This window comes from Typopeltis vanoorti, chromosome 13, assembly GCF_054136105.1.
Source record: "Typopeltis vanoorti isolate ZY-2024b chromosome 13, IOZ_Tvanoo_1.0, whole genome shotgun sequence".
Lineage (NCBI taxonomy): Eukaryota > Metazoa > Arthropoda > Arachnida > Uropygi > Thelyphonidae > Typopeltis > Typopeltis vanoorti.
The window spans coordinates 65,721,986-65,735,509 of record NC_143561.1 but is presented as its reverse complement, the minus strand read 5'-3'; the positions used below and the strand labels follow the sequence as shown (position 1 = coordinate 65,735,509).

General features: G+C 35.1%; 1 protein-coding gene across 1 annotated transcript in view; it reads right to left on the bottom strand.

The window, feature by feature from the left end:
- Trap1 (TNF receptor associated protein 1) overlaps window positions 1–13,524 on the bottom strand; it is a 271,125-nt gene that overhangs the window by 51,062 nt on the left and 206,539 nt on the right. Inside the window, exons 11-12 of the mRNA XM_090403299.1 lie at window positions 8,590–8,737; window positions 48–175 (exon numbers count right to left, since the gene is read on the bottom strand). Coding sequence (XP_090259425.1) covers window positions 48–175; window positions 8,590–8,737 — 276 coding nt within the window. The remainder of the gene's footprint in view (window positions 1–47; window positions 176–8,589; window positions 8,738–13,524) is intronic.

The window sequence follows — 13,524 nt, the reverse complement described above, 5'->3', positions numbered from 1 at the left end:
CCTTCTATTACTAATGTATATAACACACATAAAACATCTTAAAGTACCTTGGAGCTGCTAAGTAGTAAACATCACGTTGCCCTTCTTTCATTCTGCTGCAATATTCAGCTAAGCTTACTTTTTCACCTTCTGGTTTAAGAGATGATTCAAATTGAAGCAATTTGGCTATTTCTTCCTAAGAAATAAATTTTTATGACATTAATAAATGAAATAATGAAGTAATCTAAATACATCTTCTTGACAAGATGGATAAAACTAAATGTTTTAAATACAAAGAAATATAAAGATGATATAACATTTTAATCTGAAGAGAATAACTTGTTTCTAACTATTAATAGTTTGCAGAGAAACTAACATTTCATGTCAGTTTATACAACACAGTAAGTAAAAACATCAGGCATCAAGAGATCAGTGATGCTTTGTTTTGTGTTTTAGCTGTTAAGAAGTTGAAAATTTATTTTTCACTTGGTTAGACTATAATAAATCTAGTTTAATCCTTTATCCAAGTGTGAGCAAACAAAGTTCGCACCTGAAAGTAACTTCAGGACTGGGGTAAGGTAGTACAACACCGGGCAACTCGTTGCAAAGGTGGAGCAAGCTAACATCACTCCTATCTCAGTATCTCCCATAATGCAAAACACATCTCCTTACGGATATGTATAATGTTATGCATTAAGGGAAGAGCCACTACCCAGACTAGTTTCGACCTTTATTGAGGTCTCTTCAGTGGGAGATACCAGGCAGAAGCATTAGCAAGGTCATCTCTACCTATAGGAGTTGGCAAATGGTGTGCCACCTTTTTATTAAATTACTCTGGATTTAGAGAAAGATGTTGAAAGTTTATTTTTCACTTGGTTAGACTATAATAAATTTAGTTCAATCAAGGAAAAGAAGGAGTAGCCATAGTATTCAACACAAAATACGGGGCTAATCTTCTTGAATGGCAGTCAGTCTCAAGTAGAGTAATGTGGGCAAATATGAGAATGGGGAACTGGACAATGAGACTTATTTGTGCCTATGGTCCCACAGAAGGTTCTACTAAGGTAGAACTGGAGGAATTTTTTGAGGCTTTAGAAAAAGCAACTGACACAATGAAAAAGGAAAAGTTGGTCCTTGTTGGGGATCTAAATAGCAGAGTAGGAAATGAGTGTGAGACATACAAAAATATTTTGGGGAAAATTTGGAGAAAAGAGCAAAGCTAATAATAATGGCAAATATCTGTTGGATTTCTGCTCAGGACATGGACAGGTTATTACTAACACCATGTTCCAACATAAAATGTGCACAAATTCACATGGCGAGACGAGGCTAGGAATAAGAAAAGTCTCATTGACTATGTTATTGTTGATAGTGATATTTTCTCCCTGGTGCAGGACACCAGAGTGTACAGAGGATTTGAAATTGGAAGTGATCACTATTTAGTCTTGAGCAGGATAAAATTGAATTTCATATTGAAAAGAATAACATATAAGAAAGTTTAAAGCGAATAAAAGTTGAGCAGCTCTCAGATGTGAACTGTAGACTAAAATACAGAAAGATTATTGAAAAGAAAATGAAAGAGTTTGAGAACAGGAATCAAACCTTGGAGATTCAGTGGCAAACTCTGAAGAAAACATTGATTGATTCTGCCTGAGAGGCATGTGGTGAGGTTGTGTGCAAGGATAAAAAAATCAGAACTCCCTGGTGGACACAGGAAGTTAAGGAGGCAGTGAAGGAAAAGAAGAAAGCATATCAAAAGTTCCTGGCAAATAAGTCAGCTTTTACTCTTACAGAATACAGAGACAAAAGTAAGAAAGCTAAACAGTGTGTAAAACTAGCTAAGCAAAGTCATGGGAGGACTTTGGCAAGAATATAGAAAATAAATATCAAGAAGGTGGCAAAATATTCTGGAGGTTGTTGAAGAAGCTTAGGAATGGAGGAAAGAGTGCTGTAAAAGGAATTAGAGATGATAAAGGTGACATGAAAACAGGAGAAAAAGATATCCTTGAAGTATGGAGTAATTACTTTGAAAAACTGCTAAATGAAACAAGCAGTGATGACAGCACAGTGATAAAAAACACTGACCAGGCATGCAATCAGGAATACATATCCATACTTGAAGTAGAAAAAAGCCATCAAAGGCTTGAAATGTGGAAAGGCAGCAGGAGTAGATGATATTCGACCAGAAATGCTGAAGTATGGTGGTATAAGAGTCTTACAGTGGCTGCACTGCATAGTTCAGAAAGCCTGGACAGAGGGACGAATTCCTGATGATTGGAGTAGAGCTCTCATAGTATCCATATATAAAAAGGGAAATAAAACTGAATGTGAGAATTACAGAGGTATTTCCCTACTGAGTGTTCCTGGCAAGATCTATGCAAGTATACTTGAGAAACAGTTGAGAAGAATTGTGGAAGAAAAGCTTGGTGAAGAACAAGCTGGATTCAGGCCAAATAGAGGCTGTCAGGATCAGATCTTCACTTTACGACAAATAGTCGAGAAAGCATAGGAATATAACAAAGATCTGTATTTAAGTTTTGTCGATTTGGAAAAGGCATATGACAAGGTGCCAAGAGAGAAGCTATTCAATATGCTGCAGTTATATGGTGTCAATGGGGGCATTATATCAAGCAATACTTAGTCTTTATTTGAGTTGTAAGTCAGCAGTTAGAATTGAAGGAAGTACAGGAAGATGGTTTAATGTTAAACCTGGTGTGAGACAAGGATGTACATTATCCCCTCTGTTATTCATTATCTATATGGATCATATTATGAAGGAATGTGGTATTAAACCTGATATCAAAATTCGAGATGTTAATGTCAGCTCTTTGCTTTATGCGGATGATGTTATACTTCTAAATAAATCCGCTATAAGTCTGCAAGATTCTCTGACTAAATTGAATAGCTGTTGTAATAGATATGGTATGAAGGTCAGCAATAAAAACACAAAGACAATGAAAATAAGTAGAATCATTGAAAATGTCAACTGCGCTGTGAATGGAGAACCTGTGGAACAAGTAAAACATTTCAACTACTTAGGTGCGATTTTTAGTGAAGATGGTAAATTAAATATGGAAATAGACAACAGAATCAATAAAGCTGGTATAGTAGGAAGTCAATTGAATAAATTCATATAGGATAATTGAGAAATTAGTCAGAACACTAAATTAGTTGTATACAAGACAGTGTTCAAACCAGTTTTAACTTATGGATCTGAGAGCTGGGTCAGAAGTAAAACACTTGACCAAAGACTAGAGACCGCAGATATGAGAGTCCTGAGAAAGATTATAGGCATGAACAGATGGCATCAATGGCAATATCATATTAAAAATGAGGATATTAGGAAAGAACTTGACATTGTCAGCATCCAGGAATGCGTTAGCAGAGCTAATCTCAGGTGGTATGGTCACTTAAATAGAATGGGAGAGGAAAGATTAGCAAAAAACAAGTGTTCTCTGCCAGGTTGGCAGGAAAACGACCCAGAGGAAGACCAAGATATAGGTGGATTGATACGGTACAAAGTGCCTTAGACGATAGAAATATAAGATCTGATAATGTTGGAGTCTTGACAAGTAACAGACTGATTTGGAGGAAAATTGTAGATAGGAAGTTAGTAATGATGTAATTTTTTCATGCAGTACTGTCATATCCTGTACACCCCTTGAGGGTACATGGCAGGAATTTGATGATGATGATGATGGTTTAATTCTTTATCCAAGTGTGAGGAAACAAAGTTTGCGCCTGAAAGTATCTTCAGGACTGGGGTAAGGTAGTACAACACAGGCAACTCGTTGCAAAGGTGGACGAGTGACTTTGCAACGAGTTGCCCGTGTTGTACTACCTTACCCCAGTCCTGAAGATACTTTCAGGTGCAAACTTTGTTTCCTCACACTTGGATAAAGGATTAAATTAAATTTATTATAGTCTAACCAAGTGAAAAATAAACTTTCAACATCTTTCTCTAAATCCAGAGTAATTTAATAAAAAGGCAGCACACCGTTTGGCAACTCCTATAGGTAGAGATGACCTTGCTAATGCTTCTGCCTGGTATCTCCACTTGGGCCTGGCTCCCACTGAAGAGACCTCAATAAAGGTCGGAACTAGTTTGGGTATTGGCCCTTCCCTTAATGCATAACATTATACATATCAGGTAAAGGAGATTTGTTTTGCATTATGAGAGATACTGAGATAGGTGTGATGTTAGCTTGCTCCACCTTTGCAACGAGTTTCCCGGTGTTGTACTACCTTACCCCAGTCCTGAAGATACTTTCAGTGCAAACTTTGTTTGCTCACACTTAGATAAAGGATTAAACTAAATTTATTATAGCTGTTAAGAAATTAACAGCTAAAACTCAATCATGTTCTTATAAATACCATTAGGTGAGACCCAAGTGTACTTGTAAATATCCTCATGATTGAAATAGGTATTGGCTATTTTCAGTACATTTAGCTTACAATATTGAAGGAGTATCTCACTATCAGTGTAAGTGGAATCAGTACCAACTTTAGCATGAAGTTCAGAGGGTAATGCAACAGTGTAAAAAATAGCTCAAAGAATAATTTAGTTACAAAACTGATCAAAGGATTTCAAAATTTAGTTGCAAGGCAAGATGTGATGATTTTATAGGACAGATGCAAAAGAAATATTTTAATACATTACAAGGGGTTGAAACATGCATGAGGTTCTTAGCAGTTAACATTGTAGGAATTGATTGAGTGAGCCTTTTTTTTTTTTTTTTTTTTTTTCATTGGCCGCAATTGAACAAAAGCAGCAAGTTACCTAGTGCAGATATAGCACTGCTGTCCTGCATGAAATAAAGTCATAATTCAGCAATAAATTTTCTAGCATCCTGGGTGGTCATGTGTTCAAGCTTGGGAGTATCATCCTTATTACATTCTTGTTCTTTGAATGTCCTCTGATGTTTGCTGCAATTTCCTCCTGAAAAAGCTTAATTTTTATTACACCACTGAAGACTGTCATCAATAAATGCAACCTCTTCACAGTTTCTGATGTAGTTCACGTCTATGAGACGTTATTTTCGCTATTGGCCACATCTATAATTGAATGTTTAAAACCACACTTAGCAAACATTTTTGAGTGGTCTTCTTGCTTATTCCTCACCAACTACTGTTTATAAACTGTACTGCTTGTAAATGATCAAGTTTTGCACTAACTTCCTTGGCAATTGTTAATGGCCCAACTCATAAGCCAATTCTAAAAAAATTCAAACATCCCACATGCATTTTTGTTGGCATCTTAACTGGTAAAATCTCCATTCTAATCCCTTTTTAAAGAACTGATGTGTGGACTTTTTTGCAATAACTAATAACCTTTGTTTACCAGTTCCTGACACACTTGAGCACCATAAACCTGTTACACAATTTATTACTTTCTTTGATCAAAACAGTGTAGTGTCTTTATAACAAAGGGAACCATCTGGTGTGGCATAATAAAATACGCTCCATTTCATCAGGATTAAATTTTTAAAGTAAGATTATATTATTTTCAGAAAACAAATCTGAAAATCTTAAAACAAACCCCTACTCAACATCACAAGAGTTAAAGATCGGTACTATCAACATAAGAAGCCTGAATGGCAAAGAAATGGAGCTAGCTTAGGAATTAGATTACGTACCAGATCGACATAATAGGATTGACTGAAACAAAAAAGACCAAAACTGGTGAGATCTTTCTGAGCAATAAATACAAAATGTTATATTTAGGCAATGAAAATCAAGGAAAAGAAGGAGTAGCCACAGTATTCAACACAAAATACGAGGCTAATCTTCTTGAATGGCAGTCAGTCTCGAGTAGAGTAATGTGGGCAAATATGAGAATGGGAAACTGGACAATGAGACTTATTTGTGCCTATGGTCCCACAGAAGGTTCTACTAAGGTAGAAGTGGAGGAATTTTTTGAGGCTTTAGAAAAAGCAACTGACACAATGAAAAAGGAAAAGTAGGTCCTTGTTGGGTATCTAAATAGCAGAGCAGGAAATGATTGTGAGACATACAAAAATATTTTGGGAAAATTTGGAGAAAAGAGCAAAGCTAAAAATAATGGCAAATATCTGTTGGATTTCTGCTCAGGACATGGACTCGTTATTACTAACACCATGTTACAACATAAAAATGTGCACAAATTCACATGGAGAGAAGAGGCTAGGAATAAGAAAAGTCTCATTGACTATGTTATTGTTGATAGTGATGTTTTCTCCCTGGTGCAGGACACCAGAGTGTACAGAGGATTTGAAATTGGAAGTGATCACTATTTAGTCTTGAGCAAGATAAAATTGAATTTCATATTGAAAAGAATAACATGTAAGAAAGTTTTAAAGCAAATAAAAGTTGAGCAGCTCTCAGATGTGAACTGTAGACTAAAATACACAAAGATTATTGAAGAAAAAATGAAAGAGTTTGAGAGCAGGAATCAAACCTTGTAGATTCAGTGGCTAACTCTAAAGAAAACATTGATTGATTCTGCCAGAGAGGCATGTGGTGAGGTTGTGTGCAAGGATAAAAAAATCAGAACTCCCTGGTGGACACAGGAAGTTAAAGAGGCAGTGAAGGAAAAGAAGAAAGCATATCAAAAGTTCCTGTCAAATAAGTCAGCTTGTGCTCTTAGAGAATATAGAGACAAATGCAAGAATGCTAAACACTGTGTAAAACTAGCTAAACAAAAGTCATGGGAGGACTTTGGCAAGAATATAGAAAATAAATATCAAGGTGGCGGCAAAATATTCTGGAGGTTGTTGAAGAAGCTTAGGAATTTAGGAAAGAGTGCTATAAAAGGAATTAGAGATGATAAAGGTGACATGAAAACGGGAGAAAAAGATATCCTTGAGGTATGGAGTAATTACTTTGAAAAACTGCTGAATGAAACATGCAGTGATGACAGCACAGTGGTAAAAAACACTGACCAGGCATGCAGTCAGGAATACATATCCATACTTGAAGTAGAAAAAGCCATCAAAGGCTTGAAATGTGGAAAGGCAGCAAGAGTAGATGATATTCAACCAGAAATGCTCAAGTATGGTGGTATAAGAGTCTTACAGTGGCTGCACTGCATAGTTCAGAAAGCCTGGACAGAGGGACGAATTCCCGATGATTGGAGTAGAGTTCTCATAGTACCCACATATAAAAAGGGAAATAAAACTGAATGTGAGAATTACAGAGGTATTTCCCTACTGAGTGTTCCTGGCAAGATCTATGCAAGTATACTTGAGAAACGATTGAGAAGAATTGTGGAAGAAATGCTGGGTGAAGAACAAGCTGGATTCAGGCCAAATAGAGGCTGTCAGGATCAGTTTACGACAAATAGTCGAGAAAGCATGGGAATATAACAAAGATCTGTATTTAAGTTTTGTCTATTTGGAAAAGGCATATGACAAGGTGCCAAGAGAGAAGCTATTCAATACGCTGCAGTTATATGGTGTCAATGGGGCATTATATCAAGCAATACTTAGTCTTTATTTGAGTTGTAAGTCAGCAGTTAGAATTGAAGGAAGTACAGGAAGAAGGCTTAATGTTAAATCTCGTGTGAGACAAGGATGTACATTATCCCCTCTATTATTCATTATCTATATGGATCACATTATGAAGGAAAGTGGTATTAAGCATGATATCAAAATTGGAGATGTTAATGTCAGCTCTTTGCTTTATGCGGATGATGTTATACTTCTAAATAAATCTGCTACAAGTCTGCAAGATTCTCTGACTAAATTGAATAGCTGTTGTAATAGATATGGTATGAAGGTCAGCAATAAAAAGACAAAGACCGTGAAAATAGGCAGAATAATTGAAAATGTCAACTGTGTGGTGAATGGTAAAGTAGCTGAAATAAACTAAAGCTAAAGTAAAACATTTCAGCTACTTAGGCACGATTTTTACTGAAAATGGTAAATTAAATATGGAAATAGACAACAGAATCAGCAAAGCTGGTATGGTGGGAAGAAGTGGTATGGTCACTTAAACAGAATGGGCGAGGAAAGATTAGCAAAACAAGTGTTCTCTGCCAGGTTGGCAGGAAAACGACCCAGAGGAAGACCAAGATATAGGTGGATTGATACGGTACAAAGTGCCTTAGACGATAGAAATATAAGATCTGATAATGTTGGAGTCTTGACAAGTAACAGACTGATTTGGAGGAAAATTGTAGATAGGAAGTTAGTAATGATGCAATTTTTTCCATGTAGTACTATCATATCCTGTACACCCCTTGAGGGCACATGGCAAGAATTTGATGATGATTATATTATTTTTCGAACACTCCACGTGATGGAGTTTACTGACTGGCTTGGTTAAATAGCATTGTGTCCCAAATAAATGAAGCAAATTCTTGTTATATTTTCATTTTGTTTTTGTTTTTTTAGACTTGTTCCAATAAAACAGCTAACCAGATTAACTAGTGGACAACTACCAGAATATACTGTATACATATGTAAATTTCATCAAAATAAACAAAGTCAATTTTGATTTTACATGGTCATTAACATTACCAAAAAGGTTAATAATCTAAGGTTAATTAAATGAACATTACTTAAATTCAAGTAATATTATAGGAATTCCTTAAATGAATATAAAATGGCATTCAACAGTCACAAAATTTACCTTTTCTATTTGTTCTGAGCTAGTTATTATTCCTTCTTTTAAAAATACACCATAATCCTCATAAAATTTCATATAGTTTGCACGGTCCTTTACCATTTGCTGCTGGAGGTAACGAAGAATACGATTGGTAACGACTATTTTAATTTTTCTGAAATAAAAACAGAGAAATTAATAATCTGTTTACACACACGTTTTTATTTCAATTATATATATATATATATATATATATATATATATTTTTTTTTTTGTACAGATGAAATGACTATAAGCTGAGAGATAAAAAATAAAAACACTATTTTAATTTAAATAAATTGCACAATTAGTTTTGTCTTCTTAGGGGACTTCAGGTGCATAACATGAGGGAACTACCAACAAACATTGCAATAGAAAATCTATACATTAAAGCATTAACATCTCGTGAACATCAAAGTTGAATACCAGCACAATGACAGTCTGAGAGATTATAGCTGAGGTTAGTGTTGAGATGTACTGGATGGAGGATGATTACTTTAGATTCTACTATTCTTCTTTCCAATTCATCATAGCATCGAAAAATCTTTTTCGATTTATCCCATATGACTGGATGAATGATAGAATTATCGTCATTAGTGCAGGCAGAATTCAGAATGTCATTCGATAGAGCAAGTGCTCTGGCAGAAACAGATGTGACATTTCTTTTATGTTCTTCTAAATGTAATTTGGAGTCAGTCTCAGTCGGTATAGATGAAGCCCTTTTGTTGGAGGAACATGGGTTTGATTTCGGTCCATGACACGATCAACCTTTATCTGGTCTCTTTCAACTAAAAGTGAGTTAGCTGGTCTCATAAGTAGGTATGGGATTTTTTTTTTTTTTCACCCAAAAACTTGAGTTTTTCATCCCCAGAACAGGTAAACTGGCCCCATGAACACACACACACATCTACAGACATAGGACACACCGGAAGGCACAGGGCTAACCATCTTATCCTCAAAGCAGTCACAGTTTCAAATTGTAATAGGCCATGCCTAACATGAACGTAATGGGCCACTAGGGCTAATATACAAGAAAGGAGGAGGAGATAATTCGATTTTTTCAGTCTTGCCAAATTTTCTTTCGATGTTATGATGAACTGTAAAGAAGATTAAAAAAAAAATTCGTTTTAAAACTTTCTTACATACTGTTCTTTTCAATGTGATGATGATGTAGTCAATGAGGCTTTTCTTATTTCTTGTGTCTTCTCTCCATGTGAACTTGTGCACATCTTTATGTTGAAACATGGTGTCAGTAATGACTAGTCTGTGTCCTGAACAGAAGTCCAGCAAATATCTATCATTATTATTAGGCTTGCTCTTTTCTCCAAATTTTCCCAAATTGTTCCTATATGCCTGGTGAGATTCATTTCCTACTCTACTGTTCAGATCTCCAACAAGGATGACTTTTTTTCATTTTCTTTACTTCAGCTGCCTGTTCTAATGATACAAAAAACTCCTCCACTTCTTCCTTAGAAGAAACTTCTTGTTCATTATAATGGACAAGTTGAATGTTCAGTGTTGAATGCTATCGCTACTCCTTCCTTTCCTTAATCATTATTTCTGAAAACAGCATCTTATATTATTTAGTAATATCTCACCTCTTTTTGTCTTCTTTGTCTCAGTAATGCCAATAATGTCCACAAGGTACTTTTCCAAATTTTCTGCAAGTTTGATTTTCTTTCCATTAATACTCCTTATATTGATGGTTCCTACCTTCAGTTCTTCTGATGTTGGATTTATTCTTCTTCTTCTAGATGTTGAGTTGGAGCTAATTTGTTCCAGTAGCTGACTTTTCACTGTTCGCCCTGGTTCCCTAACAAAAACAGTGGGGGACCTTGTTTAACTGGGTGACGCCACAGCTGGCATGAAATCTCATCATGTTGTACCATCATATGCATTTGTGGTTTAAGCCAGAAAAAGTACAATTTGGTTGGCTAAGTCCCAAATTGCCAGCACATCCTCGTTCATTCAATATCCAGTAGATACCTACTAATGGGGGAGCTCCATGTGAAAGTGAGGATTGAACGGAAGTCAGAAGCCCCAGTCGGTTCTATGCATTCCTGAAAGGCAATGTGGAGGTCTCCTTCCAGTTATTTGGCTTTGACCCTTGAGTAGCTAGAGTATATGATATTTGAGGTGAAATGCTAAAATCTGAAATCCTTTCCTTTAGTGTCATATGGTGATCAACATTCATTATAGACAAATTATGGACTCTACAACTATGTTATAAATAATTATTTTAATTTCCCAACATTCAACCTTCATATTAAGGTCATCATCTGGAGTATACACACATATATACAGAGACAAGTTCAATTACATTTCACACAGTATGCTGAAGAGACAATGATTTGATCAACAGTTATTTTACTGGACTGACCTCTAGTGAAAATAAAATAAAATTACAATAAATAAATGAAATAAAATAACTACATCAAAGCTATATTCTATTTAAGACAACATCAGAGAAACATTCATTCATATAGATAGTTTTATTACAGTAAAAATGATGTCCTAATTTAACATGACAATTGTTATATTAGATTTAAGATCCTGGACTGCCTATGGTCCTATTTATAATTAACTCTTAGGGAGAAAGGTTAAATGGGTAGAATATGATCTTTCCATATTCTTGGGATTTTTAGACCATCATTATTGTTAAGATTAGGGTGGTGATATGTATCTCACAGGCCTCCTTAAATTTATGTTCATACCATGTGATGTAAACAACAGATGTTTTTCCAGTCAATTCTATGTAAAGTGTTCAGGGCATGATCAGAAAGGCCAGCTTGACCATAGTTATTATACTTAATGTGTCGTTTATGTTCCTTTCTTCTGATAGGAATTGGGCATAGACGCCAGGAGGGCGGAGCCCCCCCCCCCCCCCTGAAGACTCAACACTCAGGGGCTACCCTAGGTGCCAGTGGGGAGTGGTACCCCCCTTTCGAGTCTTCAAAATTCGAGTCATCAGAATTCAAGGAGAACCAGCCTACCAGTCCGGAACTCAGGGGGTTGGATGCTGTAGGTGCCGGGGGGGAAGAGAAATATCCCCCCCCCCAGTTGAAGATATAAAAAGTTTTATGAGTACATAGTGTAATTCAAAAGTTGTAGTCCAAAGGTCCAATTCCAGGTGATTAGAATATAGCTCTCATAGTATACTGCAATATAAAAAAATGAAAAGAAACTGAATATGAAAATTATAGGTAAGATTTATATGAGCATACCTGAGAAGACAGGAAAAATTATTGAAACAAAACTTGGAAGGGTTTTCCTTGTTAATATTTCTTATAAAAGTAAAGTTTCATCTTATTACTGAATTAGGTACTAAACTGAACAACTGATGTAACAAATTTGTTATGAAAATCTGTTATTAAAAAAATGTTTTCCATGGTCCTGTCTAAATTAAAATTAGACAGGATCATGATTAATGTTTAGAAGTTAGAAGTAGTAAAATATTTCAGGTATTGTTTTTTTAGTAAAGAAGGCAAATTATATATTAAATGAAATAACAGAAAAGACAAAGTTAGTATGCTTGAACAAGCACAGTGGCAGTCTCACACTGGGCAGTGAAAATCATCTACCACTTAAAAATAAAACAGTTGACAGATATGAGAATTCTGAGAAAAATTAGGGATGAACAATCAATAGCACAATCATATTTAATTTTTGTTTTTAAACCCAAATCTAACTCATGAAAGATTACAAATCTTTTGTAGGTGGAATATAAATGTAAAATTGTACAGTATATTAGTACTGTGTGTAGATTATGGGTTAGATAATCCAGAAACCTTCCTCTAAAAAGCAAACATGGAAAACTAAGTTTCCAAATAAGCAATGGTAGTGGTGGTCTCAGGCTAGGTGTAAGTTTATCTATGTACAATTAAGCAAACATGAAAATATTAGGAAGGAATCTGACATCATTAGTATTAAGAAATGTGAATGAAGAACTAATCTAATGTGATATAATCACTTCATCTAGATGAGAGAGAAAAAGATTTCAAAATAGATTTCTGATGGTAAGATGGCAGGAAAAAAGATCCAGAGAGTTGGTTAGAATTATAGTAGAAGGCACTAGCACTAAGTATTATGTCTGTTAATTGTATATATTTTCTGGACAATTTGCCTATTTGGCCTCCATATAAGACCAGTTAACAATTCCTTGCATCCTAGATAAAATTTGAAATTGGATCTTTCCAAGTGAATGACAAGTTAAAAAAAAAAAAAAAGCGTTTTTTGGTTTGATGATGTCCTTCACCAAATCTAGGTGAAGGACATCAAAATGTAAAAAAACTTGGTAATATTGGAAATCCAGCAAATAACACATTAATTTAAAAGAAAACTGCTACCAGAAGCTAGTAATAATGCAAACTTAATGGTGTAGTACTATCTTTACTATCATAGTATCCTGTTCACTCAGGAATATACAGTAAAAAAATTATGATGATCCACAAAGAGAGGTTGTAAGGATAATATAACTGGGCAGTAGCAAGAATCAATCAATGCCTGCAATGTCTCAAGGGTTTTTAAAAACAATTCTCCCTTTCACCATCGAATCATTTTTCTCTCATATCAAGCAAATATTAAAAAATTACAATTTAGCATATGGAGTCAGTCTAATGTCAGCTTTCATAATAATCAGATCTCAAATCCAGCATACATGAGTTATATAAGGTGGAAAATTGCAGTGACTAAGAAATTTTAGTTTCTTAGAGAGAATATCAGCTTGCAAACTTGATAAAAAAAAAAAAGGGAAATATTAAAAGGGTTTAATGTATCCATGTAACTTTTTCTCTCTTCTAAAATTCATTAGAGAATCTTAAGAGTGGAGACTGACTCATTATTTCATAAGTGAACTATACAGAATGTTCACACACATACATCGCTGATTAATTAGTCTTTCTCAGACACAAAGTAGGACTATTA